General features: G+C 25.7%; 4 protein-coding genes across 10 annotated transcripts; 2 read left to right on the forward strand and 2 right to left on the reverse strand.

The window, feature by feature from the left end:
• Positions 1-143: 143 nt before the first annotated feature.
• Positions 144-8,210, reverse strand: LOC122720718 (mediator of RNA polymerase II transcription subunit 15-like). Of its 6 annotated transcripts, none has more exons than XM_043947618.1 (13): positions 7,512-8,210; positions 4,804-5,439; positions 4,427-4,678; positions 4,072-4,353; positions 3,806-3,998; positions 3,489-3,727; positions 2,999-3,347; positions 2,776-2,910; positions 2,036-2,290; positions 1,825-1,947; positions 1,580-1,727; positions 1,315-1,495; positions 144-1,246 (listed from the first exon to the last, which is right to left on the reverse strand). In XM_043947618.1, exons 2-13 carry the CDS (start codon positions 5,284-5,286, stop codon positions 1,019-1,021), a joined length of 2,868 nt encoding a protein of 955 aa, XP_043803553.1. In that variant the 5' UTR covers positions 5,287-5,439; positions 7,512-8,210; the 3' UTR covers positions 144-1,018. The 6 variants fall into 6 exon arrangements, with proteins under 6 accessions (XP_043803553.1, XP_043803554.1, XP_043803549.1 ...); XM_043947619.1 differs by having other exon boundaries at positions 3,501-3,727; positions 4,072-4,365; XM_043947614.1 differs by having other exon boundaries at positions 4,072-4,365.
• LOC122720719 (D-2-hydroxyglutarate dehydrogenase, mitochondrial) lies at positions 5,846-13,834 on the forward strand. 2 transcript variants are annotated; one of them, XM_043947620.1, is made up of 8 exons: positions 5,846-5,966; positions 11,122-11,367; positions 11,703-11,900; positions 12,065-12,258; positions 12,317-12,485; positions 12,548-12,846; positions 13,086-13,254; positions 13,391-13,834. In XM_043947620.1, the coding sequence occupies exons 2-8, from the start codon at positions 11,139-11,141 to the stop codon at positions 13,645-13,647; spliced, it is 1,515 nt and encodes a 504-aa protein (XP_043803555.1). In that variant the 5' UTR covers positions 5,846-5,966; positions 11,122-11,138; the 3' UTR covers positions 13,648-13,834. The 2 variants fall into 2 exon arrangements, with proteins under 2 accessions (XP_043803555.1, XP_043803556.1); XM_043947621.1 differs by having other exon boundaries at positions 5,852-5,966; positions 11,133-11,367.
• Positions 13,835-15,095: 1,261 nt separating this feature from the next.
• On the forward strand, positions 15,096-16,585 carry LOC122720665 (protein lethal(2)essential for life-like). Its single transcript, XM_043947487.1, has 2 exons — positions 15,096-15,253; positions 15,865-16,585. The coding sequence occupies exon 2, from the start codon at positions 15,880-15,882 to the stop codon at positions 16,402-16,404; it is 525 nt and encodes a 174-aa protein (XP_043803422.1). The 5' UTR covers positions 15,096-15,253; positions 15,865-15,879; the 3' UTR covers positions 16,405-16,585.
• A 259-nt stretch (positions 16,586-16,844) lies between these two features.
• Positions 16,845-19,756, reverse strand: LOC122720703. The gene is made up of 6 exons (XM_043947584.1): positions 19,609-19,756; positions 19,100-19,350; positions 18,333-18,655; positions 18,018-18,261; positions 17,468-17,748; positions 16,845-17,375 (listed from the first exon to the last, which is right to left on the reverse strand). The coding sequence occupies exons 1-6, from the start codon at positions 19,682-19,684 to the stop codon at positions 17,150-17,152; spliced, it is 1,401 nt and encodes a 466-aa protein (XP_043803519.1). The 5' UTR covers positions 19,685-19,756; the 3' UTR covers positions 16,845-17,149.
• Between the last annotated feature and the right edge of the window lie 741 nt (positions 19,757-20,497).

Here is a 20,497-nt window from a genome sequence, read left to right on the forward strand (position 1 = left end):
GAAAAAGAATATCTTTTTCCTGAATCAATGTCATATTTTATACAAATAAATGAAATATATTCTTCTTGTATTTAAAATATGTCATTATTAAATTAAAAACTAGTTATTTTAAATGGAAGGATAACTACTGTTAATAAGTAAAATTTTATGTTATAAAATTTGTATATTAAATAAACATTTTATGTTTAATATTTACACATACGTAAGTTGAGTGCACATGATACATTTACAAAGTAATACATGGTCAAGAATGTTATCGCAAATGCTCTCAATTAAAAATTGTGATATAATCATGCACACAAATTGCTATTTATCATAAAGCCTAATCATTTTAAAAATGCCAAATGTTTTTTGAAATTATCGTAAGTCTTACAGAAGGCAATATTTTTTATACAGCTTCCAAAAGGAGTTTTCGAGTACAAAATACATCATATTTATATACAACATTCTATTTTTTTTATGTAATAGACATAATTTGTACTCAGTTTTTTCATTATATTAGTCAAACAGCAATATTTTAGAAAAATTTTTAAAAGTAAATATACATACATGTCAAACTAGAAAAGTCACAAATATTCAATTCTATTTACATTTGTAACAAACAATGTAAGACTTACTATATGTGGATTTGTGTATATATATGTTGTTAATATAATACAATGAACTTAAAAAATTAAATACATATATTTATCCGAAATATTAATGTAGCTACTTTGTATACCAACAAAATAATGAAATTTAGTTTTATATAGATCGATCATTAAATCATAAAAGTAAAATTTGAAGTACCGATTCTTAACAATCAATATTTTATTCCGTTTAAAGAAAAGAACATTCTGATCAAACGAAATAAAGAAAAGAAAAAAAAAAAAAAAACAAATATTCATTTTTTTAATAAAAACATTTTATGTTTTGTTAAACACCTTAATTCTATGATCTGATCAAATACTTGCACAAACCCTGTAGCCCACAGGCTGCAACTTGAAATTCTGCGAGTAAAAATATTAAATGATAAACATTATGAACTATTAGATGTGGGATTAGAATTTGATAATGATTCCACACGCATTGAATCAATTCTAGCTACGATTTTCAATGCAGGACCCAATTTAATACTCATAGCCGACATAAGATGATCTTCTTTGAGTAACATTAATGCTTGACCATCTATTTCTTGAATAGCAAAATCTTCTGCATAATCAGCACAACCAGGTAATCCGCGTATAAAATCACATACTTCACCAACCTATAAATTTTTGATTATATTAATTATTTTTTTTTATTGTTATTTTTATACTTGCATAACATCCTTACCGTCCATTTTACAGGATTAACTTTCGGCAGTGTATCATCAACAGAAGAAGTAGTAGTTGTAGTGGCGGATAATGATTTTTCTTCTCCGTTTTTCTTCATGTCTCCATCATTTTTAGATTCAGTCTCTATCTCAGTCCATTGTTTTTCAGTACCCTCACGATCTCTCACTTCTCGTTTTTTGCTATTTAATTCAAAATATATCATAATAAAAAATTATTAAATATTAATAATATATAATATTCTACAAACTAATTCATTTATTAACCTTTTTGCACAATCAGATGAGCAAAATCGTTTCTCTTTTTTAAATTTAGTGTTTTGTTCATCTACTAAATTACCACAAGCTTCACATTTTCCAATTTGAACATTATTTATATCTTCATCATTAGAATAATTAGGTGCATGTTTTTTTCCTATAGTAAATTCAGATTTAATATTACTTATATTTATATATAAAATATTTATATAAAAAATTTAATATTAAAAAAGGTTGAATTTTTTATATCTTACTTGGAGGTTCTTCATGATTTTCTTTTTCAGATGATGAATTACTATTACGATTTAAAATATTATTTGTTTCTTGATTAACTGTATTATTCAATGATGTTCGATTAACTGCGAATGGTTCAGACGCTAAAATATTAATATTAATTAAATATAAACTATTAGATTAATATTTATTGATAATAATATTATGATATTTCAAATATTAAATTCATACCTTCTTGAATAACAAAACCTTCAATTACATGTGTAAGAACTTGTGGTTTGACCATTGCTTTTGGCGGTACATGTTTACTATTTGCACTAACTGGTACAGAAACAGGAATTGTTGTTGAGTCTTCATTGTTGACACCATTTGTAATTGAATTAATTGTATTTGCTAATCCTGCTAAAGGATTGTTACATGACTTTTCTTCCAATTTTATTAATGAACTTTCTTCATCTTTTATGGCCACTTTAGGTTGGTCCCCATCTATGACAAAAATAAAATTGTACACACACACACATATATATATATATGTATATTACATTCTTAATATATATTCATAATAATTCATTATAAAAATTCATTAATATATATATATATATATATAGAATGTAATATATTCATGAGACACTTTTGAGAAGCAGAAAAGAAAGTGGAACCTCTCTATCTTCATTATATCATATTCTGTTCTCACATCATTTAATGTAAACTTAATATATATTTATAACTTATTATAATTATATAATTAAGCCTTAATTAATATTTTTGAATTCCAATTTTTATATTTATTTCGATTTTTAGAATCGATTTTCAAAGATATCCTACAAATATATTAACTTTGTATATAGAATGAGATAGAATATATATATATATATATATACGAATAATGATATAGATTAGATTTAGATATAGATATAGATATAGATATAGATATAGATAGATGATGATAGATTATTAAATAATGAACAAACCTGTCGTTTCTGGTTGAGATACTGTAATTTCTTCTATTGTGACTGGTATTGATTCTTCTTTTTTCAATATCGGTTTAGAATTCTCTTCATTTGTTGGTTGTTGTTGTTGTTGTTGCTGTTGTAGTGCCATATTCGCTATAAGAAAAAAGATATAAAATTCGCTATAATAACAAATATATAGAAATTTATCATTTTTTTTTAGATATGCAAAACATTATCTCACTTATTATTGGTTTAGGTTGTATTTGTTGTTGTGATGATTGCACTTGTGGTTGTTGATATTGCTGTTGCATCTGTTGTTGTTGTTGTTGTTGCGTATGCTGTTTTTGTTGAATAAAAACCTGTTGATGTTGTTGTTGTATTGTTTGCTGCGATTGTTGCGGTGATTGCAGTGATTGCACTTGTGGTTGCGATAATTGCACTTGTGGTTGTTGATATTGTTGCTGCATCTGCTGTTGTTGCTGTTGAATAAAAACCTGTTGATGTTGTTGTTGCATCGTTTGCTGTGACTGTTGCGGCGATTGCAGTGGTTTACCACGACCTTTACCACTACTACCGCTTCCTTTTCCACTCTAAGTTATAAAACATAAAAAAAAAACTTCTTTTTCATTGTATGAAAATAAAAAAAAGTTTCTATATATTTACATGTGATTCGAAAATCACAACAGTTGAAATCATTTTTTCAACTGTTGATTTTTTTTAATTATAGTAACCTGTACATGTACCGTAGTTTGAACTCCATGAACAGTTTGTGTTGAAACAGAACTAGCAGCTCGTATGTTAGCAGCTTGAACTGCTTGTAAAGAGGACGGCAAAATACTCAAAGGTCGTTGTCCACCTGTACTTTGTTTACCCTGTTGTTGCTGTTGTTGTTGTATATCCATTACCTTTGGTTTTCCACTTGCTGCAGCAATTTGTTGTACTCCTTGAATTTGTTGTTGCGTAGCTAGTGCTATTATAACGATAAAATAATTCAATTGGAAATATAAAATTTTATATCAATTGCATTTAATATAAATGCAAAACTAACCATTATGAGCTTGAATTGGTTGAGGACTTTGTATAAACATATCAGGTTGAGTAGGACCTCTAATAAATATTTGATTAGTTAAAAGTGCTGGTGGTTGTATTCCAGTCCAAGCAACTTGTGGTGTAAATTGCCAAGGAGCAAATTGCATACCACCTCGTCCTCCGGATGGAGTAGCAGCTGTACATGTAGTATACTGCACATTTTAAAAATAATAAAATAATTAAATATAGAATATCTATTATAAGATAAAATAAAAATAATGTTACCTTTTGTACTTGGTCTTGTTTATTTGCAGATTGTTGTTGCTGTTGTTGTTGTATAGATGGAGGTTGTGGGGAACCCAATACACCAAGTTGTCCAAATACTAATGTTTGCCCTGCTCCAGGTGTAGCAGAAGTAGGTACAGGTAAGTAGCCTGTAGGAAATCCTTGAACCTTAGTTCCTCCAGCTGCTGGATGGCCACCTCCTTGACCTGGTGTTGATGCAGTAGTTAGCATATGAGGTGTCAACTGAGCAGCAGATTGAAATGGCTTCCCAGCAGTTATAACCTGTAAAGTGTCCTACTTAGAAAAAGATTTATGTATTTTAATAGTAATAAATATCATGAATATATTTAAGTACCTGTATAGAAGAAGGATTGATGCCAGCAGGATGGAGAGCTAAATTCCCTGGCATCAATAATGGAGTTCCTTGTGTATTATAAAGTTGTTGTAAATGATATGCTTGATTCTGCATAGGTTGTTGAATAACTTGTACTGCTTGTGGATGTGCAGCCATAGTAGTTATAGTTGTTGCTCCTTGTTGACCAGACAAAGTCATAGATACACCTCCAACTCCTTGTTGCTGATGTTGCATTGACACTGCAACAGCTCCCTGGAATATTTTATTTTTTATAATAATTTATTTTATTTTTAATAATAATTATTTGACAATAAAATTTATATATGTTAATGCTTAATGTTTCCATTATAATAATATTCTTCTTTTCGAATGTTTACCTGCTGTTGAGGCATAATTGCTGCTACCTGTGGCTGTACTTGCACTTGAGTAGGAACAACGTTATGTGGTCCACTGTTAGATTGTTGTTGTTGCGATTGTTGTTGTTGTTGCTGTTGTTGCACTTGCTGTTGTACTTGTTGTACTTGCTGTTGTACTTGCATTTGTTGTTGTGATTGAACTTGTTGTTGAATTTGTTGTTGTGGTTGAACTTGTTGTGGCTGTACTTGTTGCTGTGTTTGCTGTTGCACTTGTTGCGACTGAGATGATTGCTGTTGAACATGCTGTTGCTGTTGCTGTACATTTTGTTGTTGTTGAATATCATGGGTTGCAATCATCATTTGTTGTGGCTGAGATTGCTGTTGCTGTGATTGTTGTGGTTGCTGCAGCTGTTGTTGCTGCGATTGCTGCTGCTGCTGTTGTGACTGTTGTTGTGTTTGTTGTGGCTGATTTTGAGAGATTCCAATTGGTTTAACATCTGTCATGTTTTCTTACACCTTTTTATTATTTGAAGTTAAACTTCCTTTAAGAAGTATTCTTCCTACTTTTATATTCTTGATAATTTAATATCTTTTTTCTTTGCCATTTTATATGTTTCTTACTAAAATATTATTTTTAATCTTTTTAGTTTACTGCACCTAAAAAATAAATTTTTAAAAATTAAAATTTTTTGTATATATAAATTTGTAAAAATAAATCATTATATTAATATTATATTCAAAATAACAATTATTTATATAATTTATTTATTATTATTGTATAATATGTATATTTATTATTAAGTAATATGTATTATTTATTATTATTGTATAATATGTATATCAAAAAATCTTACATTATTATAAAAAAATATAAATTTTAAACTAATTATAATAAAAATTTGATATATATTTATAAACTTATAAATTTAAAAATTTTCAAGAATAAAAAAATAGTTGTATACAATTACATAAAAATATATACAATTTATGAATTAAAGCAACTATAGTGTATTATATGCAACAATATAAAAAAAAGTTGCATAATATTTATTGCTCATAACCTTAAAAATTTTGATACACGTGGAATGTGGAAAGTTAAAATTTGAATTTTTTTTTATTATTACGTGAAATATTAATAACAAAGTGTGTGAAAGTGAACGAAGTGGAAAATATAGCTTAAAAATGTAAGTGTTTTTATAACAAAAAATACAATGTTGCATATTTATAATATAAAAAGTTATTTCATTTAATATAATATATATGTATTTTATATGTAAGATTTCAGTTTGTTTCATTTACATATCAAAATATGCAATTTATTACAAATGAAATATAACATTACATGTTTTTATTAAAATGACTTATTTAATACATAATACACAATATTAATTATTTAATGTATAAAGTAATAATGTTCAATGTTTTGAGCTTTGATGATAACCTTAAATAATAAATCATACATACATTATAAAAATATTAAACAATAAAAAGAAATTATTATCAAAATATGATTCGTTTTATAAATTACAATTAATAATATATTCAAGTATAAATTTAAAATTACAAAATTGCTTCAATTAATCTTTAAAATATAAAAATAAAATAAATATTTTATCTTATAGATATAAAATTATTTTTATATCTATAATTATTATATTTTACTTAGTAATATTAATGTTATTACTTAACATTAATTTTATTAATTTATGCCTTCTGAGATTAAATAATACAAGAAATGAAAGAAAATTGAAATCGATGTTAATGATATTCACATAACCTATAATTTTATATATTTTTTTAAGTTCATTTTTTCTACTATATGCGTAATATATAAGCATACCTTTTCATAAAATGCAATTATTTAATAATTAATAAGTAATAATCATATGAAAGATTATTGATGTTTTACTCAATAAATAATAATATTAGTTATGAAGATAGATCGGGTTAAATGCAATTGTTTGTTATTACGTCATACAATTTGATTTTATACAAAATAGTTAATAGATGAATTTAGTAAAAAAGGAATAATATCTAAAACAATATAAATATATTAAGCGAATCAAAACAATTTGAATGTCTCGGATGATAAAGGAGAAATCTGTATTCGTATATAAGTATTAGAGTATCGATGCTCTGAAACATATGATTCGTTTTAAGTTTTGGATAGAAGAAACAAAATGTCGTCTTGCACCATAATTAGTACTAGGACGAGGGATTCAAAGAGGAAGAGGGAATACATCTCACTGAGCGGGAAATACAATTGAAAGGCGGGATGAAAGGGGAAAGTAAGAGGAAGGGAGAAAGAAAAATAAGAGAAGGGGAGAAGCGATTGTACCAGAGGGCGGTTGACAACATGGATTTCGCCATAATGGTAATATTAATGATAATAAGAATAACAATGCACGCGGTTCTTCAGGAACTATATATCAATAGTTATTTATCAAAAATATTATAATACGCACAATAAAAGAACTGTATCTCGGTGAATACCGAAGAGCGTCCTCAATGCCGACATATTGGATTACAAAATAAAGCACGTTCGAAGATCCGGCGGGACATAATGCAAATTATGTTGTGTATTTATTGTGTTTGACAATAATCATTAAATGTTATATAAAATATAACATGATTATTATTGAAATATTAATTATATATAATTAAGAAATTCAAAGCATCCAAAGCACACGATATTGCATGGAGCTTCGGATACTTGTTCAGGTACTCACATGGCGACTGCGCAGTCACACCTATCACGTTTTCGAACACGCCGTAGACACTGTCACTACACGATTCCACTCTAAGTTTGACTAAACTTTTAATTATACACGTTTGAGTTTCATATATCATTAAAAAGCACTATAAGTGTTTTAAATAAAATTTTGTTAGACGTTGACGTCGCGTTTCGTAAGCAATTGTAGTTGCATTCGTTGCTGCTTCCCTGCTCCCACACGATCTGCCGAACCCCTCGCTTCTCTCAATTCTTCCTCCTCTCGTTACCCTTCTTCCTGTCTGCTCCCCTCCATTTCGATTCCTATAACCTCACCTCTCTCGTCGCCTATGATAAACTCGCTTGCTCATTGGTCCAGCGAGGACAAATCCCAGAGGCATCGTTTGCACCATGAAAGGCGGGGCCTTTGGATATGGTGGCTGCAGGCGCATGCCCCGTAACGGTACTCATACTCTTATTTCATATACTCTTACACTCTTCACTAATACTAATATATCATATAATGCATGTATACGTGATTATAGTCTGCAGAATATTTCGCAGTATAACTTCACGATACTATCAGGGACGCATCTACTCATATAATTCTCCCGATGCATTTTATAATATATATTCATTGTATTTTATCTTTAACAATATTAAAATTCTAAATAATAATGAACATTATATATTTTTTACATATATTCCCTATATAATTTTTTTGTAATCTTGTAAAAAGTAAAAATATTTTGTATTATTTTTTATATTGCTTTTTTTGATGTAGTTATTTTATATATCTTTCTCAGCATATGTAGCAGCAATTATAGCATATGTAAAAAACATAATATATTAATGTTACATAGTTTAATATATTTTAGTATATAAAATACCTGAATTAAAATGTTTTTGTACTTTGCAGATATTTTTTTATTTTTATATATTTTAAAATATATATAAGTTTTCAATCATTCTTAAATGTATTAAATGTATTGAGTATTTAAATGTTTAGCTTTATAATTCATTGGAATTATTATTAATAATTTGTATTAATTACATAATATTATAATATAATTAATTAGAATGTAAAAGTTTTGAAATTTAATAAAATTTTTATAATATAATAAAATGAATAATATAAAACAAAACAAACAAACGCATATGCATATTTATATATTTAGATATTTATATAATTATATTTAAAACTAATTAAATTTATATAAATAAAATTTTTGTAAATTTTTTAGTTTCTGATATTCTTTGATCCGAATTCGTGAATATACGCTACTGGCACAGCTGTTTCTAAGTTGAGCTTCATACTGTCCTGTTCAAAACCATGTAATGCAATTTCATTTATCTTTCCTTTCGTTGATTTTATATAAAAAATATTTATTTGGAAAAATCATTATATATTTTAATTAAAAGAAAAAAATTTATTGAATCAAGCATATGAATAATATATTATTTTGAATATGCTGAAATTATAATTTGTGATTTGCTGTAATATGTATTATAAAGTTTTAATATTAATTTATGTTAGAGATTTTCTTTATTATTAATTAGATTTTATCCAATTGCATATTTCCTGATGTTTTAATTATCATCAATTAATATCATCTATTTTGTATAAATATTTTTTTTTCAATGTTGCTTGTTATATAAAGTTTTAAAAATCTCTATTAATACATATATTTTAAAAAAAAAAATTCTTAATCATCTAAATGCAAAACAAAAAAGTTTAAAGTTTTTACATAAAATGTAAAATAAAGCCAATCGGCCAATATTGGTCATTTTTTGATATCACTCATAAATTTCGACAAAGAGCGAGAAAGTAGAATGTTTCGTGCAGAGGGTAGTAGTCGCGCCAATTCCAGCTATCACGACCCTATGGTGGCATGCTACATATACAACTGTATATTCGCTTATGTAATTGTATGAGTTGAATGAAACAGCGACAGTCTATAGTCCTGTTCACGCAAGGTTAGGAAAATTACGATATTCCGTAAAGGAGTGTGGTTACGTGTGTAGTTTGTTGTTCGACCGATAGAGCATGCAAAGAGAAAGTGGGGGAAAGCGACAGCCAATGGTTTAGGTCGACTAGGGTTGCCAAGGTAACAAGTTAATGATTCGAGCCGCCACTGAGAAATTAGCTTTACTCGTTGGTGATGTCGCGCATGCGTCCTTCTTTAGAAATTTGTATCCTACGTTTCAATATAGCAACATTTCACATCTATATCAACGTTCTTTTATATATATATATATATATATAAAATGTGTGTATATATATATATATATATATATATATAATTCGTAGTCGGTTTTCTCTGTAGTTTCTCTGTACACAGATACGATTATACATATATATATATATGTCGAGCGAGATAGTGTCCTATTCTTTATACAAGTGAAGACACACAAGTAAATTGAGTTCGTTTGTATACATTGAAATATAGAATGTATTAGTCATCGCGACGATTGGTTCTCTTCCCACTCCAATCTCTTATTAGCTTTTCTGTTTCTCATTCGCGTTTTCCTCTTTCTTCTTACTCCAATAGATTTGCATCTCTGTTAGTCAATTCGTCCTCTTTTTCCTTTATCTTCTCTCTTTGTTCTTTCGACCCCTCCACCCCTGACCTTATTTTCCCCACTGCTCTGTACAATTGTAATTCTACCACGCATCGTCGCGAATCCTCTTGAACGATTGGGGGGCGGGGAGGGGATTGTTCATAAGGAGAAGGGGAGTTACCCATCAACATTCATCGTGGATTATAATATTCGATGTCCGTCGATCAGGCATCAGAGTCGAATTAGCTAGTAGAAAATGGAAGCAACCCAAGGCCCATAATTATGCCACGCCTGGTTTTTACATATTGATATGATCATTTGATAATTATGAAATTTGCCTCACTTTTTATTTCTTACTTTTCTATTTTTCAATTTCTTAAGTTGTTTTAGATTCTTATTTTTAATTAATATGCAACTTCTTTCATATTATATATATATAATATATAATTTACGAATAATATTAATGTAAATAATATATAATTTAATTTATATAAATTTAAATATATGAAAAAATAATTTTAAATAAAATAATTTTTAATAGCAAAATAATTACAATTCATACATTTTTCGCATATAAAATATTTAATATGATATTTAAAAGATATATTTAAATATATAAATTTATATTTAAAACATTAATTGAATAATGATATTCAAAAATCGATTCAATCTTTCATGGATATTTATATCAATTGAATTTTTGTTTAAATTTTTTATCAATTGAATGTTACAGAAATATTATATTTTAATTAAATATTACTAAAAATTAATGAGTTTAGTTATTGTCAACAAAAATATTTGTTACAATATTTATCCAATTAATAAGAGTACAATTAAGAAATAATTTTATAATATAAATTAAAGAAACGATTTTCTTTATATATTTCATCGAAATAAATCGAATAATAATCACATCAAAATCAAATTTACTATTATATATATTCCATCGAAAGTAATAAATGCGCAAAATATTGAAAAAGATTCGTATTTTCTCAACGAACAGATCTTTTTACAAATAAAAGAAAAAAAATATTAATAATATATTCGTGAATTTGAATCGATCGCAGATCTTTTACAGAAGAATATGAGTTTTCAAACGCTGCTTCGGAGATTTCGACATACCTCAAGAGTTCAGTTTTTCTCTACAAAACCGGACTTCACATCGGATAGATACAAAATAGAAAGAGGATTGTATGCAAATATTTGCAATGATCACGTGGTATTTTTCAATAACTTGCTTGGACAAAACAGAGTTATCACAGATGCAGAAGAATGTGAGGGATATAATATAGATTACTCAAAAATTGTTAGAGGTAAGTAAAAATGTGTGAAAATGCTTTTTCTTGATCTTTCGAATTTTCTTGTGGAAATTGCTTAAAGTCAAATTTACTTTTTATAATACTATAATACTATTATATATATTTTATATTTATAATAATATAATACTATATACTATTATAATATTAATAATTTCGATATTATGATTGAATATAATTATTTTATGATTAATAAAATAAATAAGTTATTAAATTTTTGTAATGAATTGATAAATATTATGAATCAAGAAAAAAATGAATTTATGAGTAGTATAAGTAATTATGAATAAATAAATAAGTAAATTACTAGCATTGAATTAATTTACTTATAGGAAAAGGCAAAATTGTATTGAAACCGAAAACTACCAACGAAATATCTGCCATATTAAAATATTGTAACGAAAATCGTTTAGCTGTATGTCCTCAGAGTGGAAATACAGGTCTTGTTGGCGGTAGTGTGCCAGTTTTTGATGAAATTGTTATTTCTATGAAACTTATGAATAAAATTATTGAAACTAATGAACTAGCAGGTTTGTAAAAATTGAAATTAGAAGCATTGATATATAAATATTCAAAAAGAATGTGAGAAATTAAAGTTTTTGGAAAAAATATAATTATTTGATACAGCAATTTTAGAAAAACATTTAGAAAAACATTTTGAAAAAACATTCTATTTTACGATTATTCGCTTTAGGAGTACTGACTTGTGAAGCTGGCTGCGTGCTCGAAGACTTGGAAAATCATTTAGCGACAGTAGGTTTAATGATGCCGATTGATCTTGGCGCTAAAGGTAGTTGTCTGATCGGTGGCTGCGTATCTACAAATGCCGGTGGTTTAAGACTTCTTCGTTATGGTAATCTTCATGGAAACATTTTGGGTCTCGAAGCTGTAAGTTTTTATTAATAAATCGTTTTTTTTTATCACATATGTAATCATATTATTTTAGGTAAAAGCAAATGGAAGTGTAGTAGATTGTTTAAATACACTGAAAAAAAATAATACCGGTTATCATCTAAAACATTTATTTATCGGATCTGAGGGAACGCTAGGAATTGTAACGAAAGTCGCAATTCAATGTCCACCTCTTCCTGCAGCCATCAACGTTGCGTTTTTAGGTATTACAGATTCTCGATTATTTTTTTTATATTGCCATATAAAATTTCGTTATTTATCGTAGGACTAAACAATTTTGACAAAGTATTGAAAGCGTTTCGTCTAGCGAAAAAAGAATTGGGAGAAATTCTATCTTCATTCGAAATGATGGACAAATTATCATTAGATGTTTCCATTGAAGCTTTTGGTTTAAAAAATCCATTAACAACAAAAATCAACGGCCATGACTTTTATGTGTTATTGGAAACTTCTGGTAGCAACGTAAATCACGATGAAGAAAAGCTTACCTCTTTTGTGGAAAAAGCGCTTGCCGACAATATCATTGAAGACGGTACTTTGACTTCTGATCCTACCAAAGTTAAAGTTAGTATTTTTTTTTTTTGATGTGACATATATTTAATTATTTTTTTTTTCGCTTTTTTTTTCTTTTTTATTCGGTTTTTCTTATATATATATATAAAATTTACATTATTGGTATGTGCGTTTTTTTATCTTTAATTAAAAATTGATATTTTAAATTTTATATTTTAATAAATTATTTTCTGGAAAAAATTTAAAAATTTAGTAAAAATGAAAAAAATATAAATTTATTTCTTGCATAGAATATATGGGCATTAAGGGAACGTATTAGCGAAGGAATATTACGAGAAGGTTATGTTTTTAAGTATGATATTTCGATACCTCTTCCTTCTTTTTATAAAGTGATTGAAGTACTTAGAGAACGTTTACGTGATCCACGTATTATAAGAATCAGTGGTTACGGACATTTAGGTAGGTCTATAAACTCAAATATTATTAAATATTTCTATTTTTTTCTACTTAAAATTGAATAGTTTAAAAATTATTTTGTGCAATTTATAATAATTTTATTTATAATTTATATTTTTATCTATTTTTTGTCTATTAGGCGATGGAAACATTCATGTACAAGTTTCGATACCATCATACGAACCTGATATAGCATCACAGTTACAACCTTTCATTTTCGAATATGTATCTAAACTTCGTGGTAGTGTAAGTGCTGAACATGGTATAGGATTCACAAAAACAAAATATTTGCATATGAGTAGAACTTCTTCGGAAATTGAACTCATGCACGAATTGAAAAAAATGATGGATCCAAATGGTATACTCAATCCGTATAAAGTATTGTATCCACTATAAACTCATATAATGATTAGAATAATACTACATATTAATAATAACAGAAGTACAATCCAAGCATTCCTGTACTTATGTTTAAATTTAATAATATAATAGAGAATATATTGTAAATAATATATCATAAATAATATATATATATAATATTTATAGTAATATAATTTAAATAAAAAGAGAAATGTAATATGTATCAGATAAAAAAATATTTATATAAAATTTATAATACTTTTTTATTATTTAATTCTCTTTATTATAATTATTATTTTTATATATTTTTATTTATTAGTAATTTTATTCATTTATTTTTTATATTTTTTTTAATCATAAAAAAATAATTAATTTTTTTATTTTTATTTTTATTTTTATCTTAAAAAAATAATTAAAAAGATTTTATTTTCGCGCTTACAAACTGCGCATGCTCATAAAGGACATATGAATTCGCATTTACCATTGAATGGTAAAGAAAAAGATTACATTCTGTTATATCGATTCTGTAATTTTTATAATTATATTGGCAATGAATACTCACATGTGTTCAGAGAGTTCACTACCGTCCAGTCAACTAATATCTTTTAACCTATATTTATTTTTAGATAAAAAATCGAATTCTTTATTACATAAATTTATAAATTCTAAAATAATAATATGATTTAAATTCATTCATGATTAATTACAAATATTTAAGTAAAAGTAAAATTAAATATCATTAATTTGAAATTTCATAAAATTTTTTTTTAAATTGCTATAATTATTAAAATAAGAAATATTTATAAAAGTATTATAAATAATAATGATAATATAATATATATCATAATATAATATAATATATATAACATAATATAATATAATATAAAATAATATAATATAATATAATATAATGTACCAAAAAAGTTACAACCTTTCATTTTCGTGAATGTTTGTGTAACGTTTGAAGTATCAAGCAATATTATACAATATAAAAATTATTTTTCTTATAAATTAAATTAAACAAATATTTATTATATGTAAAGATATAAATTTTAAAGTTATTCAAAAAAATTTATTAAAGTAACTAACTTATATATATATTTAATTAAACTAACTATTAAACTAATCAAAAATATATTAAAATATAATTAAACATTATCTATAATTAAATATTAATATATAATAAAAAATAAATATATGTATATATATATATATATATAGAAAAATTATATAAATAAATTATATAAAGATAAATAAATATATAGAATCAAATTATGTATTTTAAATCATATTAAAAATATCGAAAGAAATTACTCGAATTGACGAGAAATCGTCATATGATTGTATAATCGTAAGAAAATATCGATTAGTCGCAATACGATTGCTAGTAAATTCGAGTAGGAGTTTCGAGATTCGAGAAAATTCGAAACGATATACATATGCACTAGTTATCTCGAACAATCTCGAAAAGCGCGCCATATCAAATATAAATCCGTGACAGGTAGTACTGCGCAGTCAGTTAAAAAGTGCAACTCAAAGTGAACGTTTGTGTAACGTTTGAAGTATCTACCAAGCAATATTATACAATATATACAATACAATATTTCATTTGTAAAACGAATTAAAAGATTTTTAACAAAAGGTATGTATTTTTATTCTATGTAATTTTTTTGATTATTAAAAAATTTTAAAGCACAATTTCATTAGCAGTCCATTTCCTTTGATTTTTATTTTATTATTTTTAATTGAATATTAATTTTATTTAAATTTTATTATTTATTTTTATAATTAAAAAAAAATTTCATAATTAATATATATCAATGCAACATTGGTATAATGTTTTATGAATACGTTTCATGTATCTAAGAATAGACATTTGAAATGCGTAAAAGCATAATACTGTGCATCTCATATTGCATAGTTTGTATAATTATTTTATGTGTGATGTGAATGTTAAATGAATAACATATTTTTTTTTTAGTTAAATATAAAGATTTTATTTCTTTACGTTATACTAACGTTATCGACAACGTTTTGTCAACACTTTTTTTTATATATATATTTACATTAATTTCAAATTCACTATTATTATTTCATCATTATTTTTTCTATTGAATTGATTTTTTGTAGTGAACATTTTTTTAAATTTTTATAAATTTTAGTATAATATATTAATTTGAAATTACAATTTTTGTTAATACGTATTATTAATTCTTTCACATATTAATTCTTTTACATATTTAACTCTTGCAGATTAACTGTATTGATATGGCACTAGTAACGAGAGATCTTTTCCGTAATTGGTGGGAAGATATGGACCGTTATCATCGAGAATTAGAAGAACATTTTAAACGTCTCAGTACTAGAGATGATTTTTGGAAACCACCACCAATGCCATCCTTCAATGAATTTTTCCAACCATGGAGGAATATGATGGAACAATTGGAACATCAAGTTGGAGGTTCAACCACCATTGAACGAGATCAAAACAAATATCAGGTAATTGTCGATGTGCAACAATTTGCACCAGAAGAAATCACCGTCAGAACGGATGATAAATGTATTACCATTGAGGGGAAACACGAAGAGAAAAAAGATGAACATGGTTACGTATCAAGACATTTTGTGCGTCGATATATGCTTCCACAAGGATATGATATTGGCCACGTTAAACCAAGTTTGTCATCTGATGGTATTCTTACTATTACTGCTCCAAGATTAGCTCTGCCAGCACCTGGAGAAAGAATTATACCGATCGAACGAAGTAATGCACCAGCTATTAAGGCAGCATAATTTGTAAATAATATCATTTAATAGACTCTTATATATTTAAGATTCATTATATACAATTTATTTTATAACTTTTCTTTCTGCATACTTCGAAATTCGTTCGTTTATATTAATTTAATTGTCAATAACAAATAATCATATATATATATATATATATATATATATATATATATATATAGAATTGATAATTTAATTACATTATTTTAATTCCTTAGATATATAAAATTATATATGTTCAAAAAATTTAAAAAAAAGATATTGAAGTTTGATCATTTTTATACACTAAATTATTCTTTTTATTTGCACTATTAAAATTGTTTAATATAAATATTTCTAACATTGTATGATGAAATTTTGTAAAATTCAGTTATACAATATTTTATTATTGTCATTATATTATAAACATATGTTATTGTAAGTACTTTTTATTAGTTTTATTTTTCAATAAATAAAGATTAAATATTAAAATGATATACTTTTTTTTAAAACTAATTTATAACAAAATATATTTAAAAAATATATTTTAATAATATAAAATATTTACAAAACATATAATGCGCTGAGCAGTATATTTATCAAGATTTATATTTTTTTTTTAAATATGCAACTTTATATTATGTTATTTTTATGTTATTTTAATATCAATAAAAAAGATAGCATTTTCGTAATTAATCATTCGTAAATAATCTAAATTTCGAATAACATATTTAAATAATTATTTATGTATTATATATAATATGTTCGATTTTTATGATGGACCTCGATTTTCTTCACTCTCTGAAAATGGTTGTTCATCTTGATCCTGAGGCGATATTAATTCTAGATTTGTCTCTTCCAAAGGAATCATACCTTGTCTAGCTTTTTCTTCTATACTAGGAATATATTCATAAATTTGTTTTTCAACATCTATTTTATTTAAAAGAATTTGTAAACGTCTTTTAAGCGGTCCCTCGATTGCATCCATTATTTGATATCTATAAAAAAAATTATTCTTTCTTATATAACATTATATTATGAATCATGTAAAATTATTGATTGTAGAAGTAAAAAAACATTGAGATCGAACCTTAAAAGATTTGGTAATATATTAATGCTTGCTTCAACTAAATAATCAATAGTACCAGCTCCATGAATTCTTGTTTGGATATTACCCAATTCAAGTTCGAGTTCTTCCATACTTGGCCTTTTACGAGTATCTAAAGGTTGGCTTAAATTTACTTGAGCTCTGAAATATTGTACAGTAAAGGAAACTGTACCGGCCCTAGACAAAAAGCCACCGATTACACTTATTTCCCAATGTGTTTTTCCTTCAATTTCTTGAGTACCAGCATCAACTGTCGCATATACCTTTAAATGGAAACAAAAACAGAATATTTAGAGAATGTGTTATGTAACAATGTCTACAAGTAGATGACAAAATAGGCAACAATTGTAAAGTATGATTAAAATTCATTAGTTAGTGTATTTTCTATTTATAATGTATACGACGTAATTATGATAATCGGTATATATCTTGTATTAATGTATATTACATGTATATGTTGCAAGCGATCATAATAGAAAAAAACTTGAAATTAAATAAATTATGTTTTGAAAATTATTAATAAATTATTTACCGTTCCATTTTCTATACCCAAAGTAACATTTCCTATTCGATAAATGCTTGCCAGACCGGTGATCCAAGTATGAGTCGACGTCACCGTAAATATACCAACAGTTTGACTGTAGTCATTCACTTTGAACGGATCGTAGCCCATTTGAGATATATACTTACGAAGTTCGGCTATTGCCATATCAAAAGGCGATATAGAATTCGGAAAATATTGCGGTAATTGTGAAATTTGTTTATTAGCTATACCTCTGAAAAATAAGACAGTTTTTAAATGATTTTGTATATTATATATAATAATATCAAATTAAATGATTTCTACCGTGCTTTAGTATTTAATTCCTTCAATATGAAAGGTTTAATACTATCGAAAATAAAGGAGCCTACAGAATTAATCGTACTTTGTAATACAGAACCCAAGAAACCCAAATTTTTGAAATCCATGGCTACATTTTCGAATGTCAAATCCATATCGATATTTTGTGCTTGTAATTTACCATCACTAGCAACTTCGAGCCTCCCAATCCCTTTTACATTCACTCCCATCAATTTCATTGTAAAATTACCAGCTGATCGAGACAGCCAAGAAGATAAAGTATAAAATCCACGAATATCCAGACTTTCTATATTTAATGTCACTGAAACCTTCGAGAAATATGTTAGAATAAAAATTAATTTTAATACTTAGATCTTATACGATTATAATAATGTTTGATAAAATATCTTATGTGTATCAATTTAAATAATAAGGAATCTAAAAGTAATATGAGTATTATAATTAATCATTGATGCGAAACATTCTATATTATAATTAATATATTCATATAATTAGTAATATCTTTTGTAATGATAGATGTTTTTAAACATTAAAATAATAGATATCTTTTTTAAAAATATTGACGCATAACTGTTCTTTAAACAAATTCTATAAACTAATTGATGGAGATAAGTCTAGGAATATAAGTCTAAGAAAAAGATATTTATTTTTTCTAATTTCAATTATGTTGATCAATATTTAATATTTCAATTTGTAAACTTAAGAATTTTATATTAAATATATAAAAAATTCAAATGTTGAAAATATCTCACTTGCATCAATGCTAATTCTGATTCTGCATTTACTATCCGAAATTTGGATAAACCATAAATGTTCATTTGCTTAAAATTCATGGTATACATAGAAAATGAATACTTCATATCCGGTGCTGACATAGGATCCGGTATTGGCGCTCCAGGTAATCCTACTGGATCATTTTGCTGATAATGCTTCAAAATCGCGCGAACATGATCTTCAAGTCGTTTTTCGCCAAGTATTATTTGTGCTGCGGTATCATTTTTTACTAGAAAATATTATCATTTGAATATTGAACTAAATAATATTATTAAATATATTATTTATTATTGTTATATAAGAGAAATTACATTTTATCATATCAATCATATCATATCATTTGATCATATCAAAAAATCGCATTAAAGTATCAATTGTACATATCCATTGAATTAAAAATCAATCACAATGTAATTTTATAACATCATATCATAGAAGTTTTAATTTAAAAAAAAATTTTAATTTAAGTAAATATAAAATTACTTACCGGTAGAAATTTTAATATCACATTGAGCGATCTTGATAAAATAAAAAAGAACAAGAAATAATTTTGAAATCTTCATTTCCAGTTTTATCGATCGCAACAAATCAGTATGATCTATAGAAGAGACCACGCATTCGACTGGGAGGTGCGTCAGTGAATTTAGTTGAATGATATCTCTCGGGTCATTGAAGGGGCGAGGGTCAACCGCTTTATCTAATTCCCCTTGCCTCTCACTTATTCTTGCGTTGTTTCCTCCTTAACCTCCCCTTAATCACTTTAATAATATATATATATATATATATATATATATATATATTAACGTATATATAATAAAAATTTTATTTACATTGTAAACATAAGTAAATTTAAAAAAAAAAATACAATTAAACATTCTGCGAATTTATTTAAAAAGAATCGATTTTATGCGCTTGAAATGCGCATAAAAAATCTTATTTCAAAAATAGAAATAAAGTAATAGTAATAAATACAAATTATTCATTTCTAATTATTTGAATTTATTTTTCTTTTTTACTTTAACTCATACTTATGATTAATTTGAGAATCTTAAAAAATTGTCTTGTTTAAATTTTGTAATATAGAATGCAAATACTTCCAATGGCCTATGGATTTTAGAATAATTAAGAATAATAAAAGAATTATTAGGATATTTGTTCTTATTATTAATGAAAATTTTATTACAATAAGAAACAGGAATAATTTATGAAAAAATAATAAACAAAAATAAGATATAAAATAAAAATTCAAAATAATTAAGATTCAAGAATAATGATGAAATTATTTAATTTATAATTATTTATCTTATATTATTTGTTTTTTCTATTTTATAATTAAGAAAATGAATAAAAAAATTTTTTTTTAACTTTGTATTATG

Source organism: Apis laboriosa, unplaced genomic scaffold, assembly GCF_014066325.1.
Source record: "Apis laboriosa isolate Shangri-la unplaced genomic scaffold, ASM1406632v1 scaffold1321_cov151, whole genome shotgun sequence".
NCBI lineage: Eukaryota > Metazoa > Arthropoda > Insecta > Hymenoptera > Apidae > Apis > Apis laboriosa.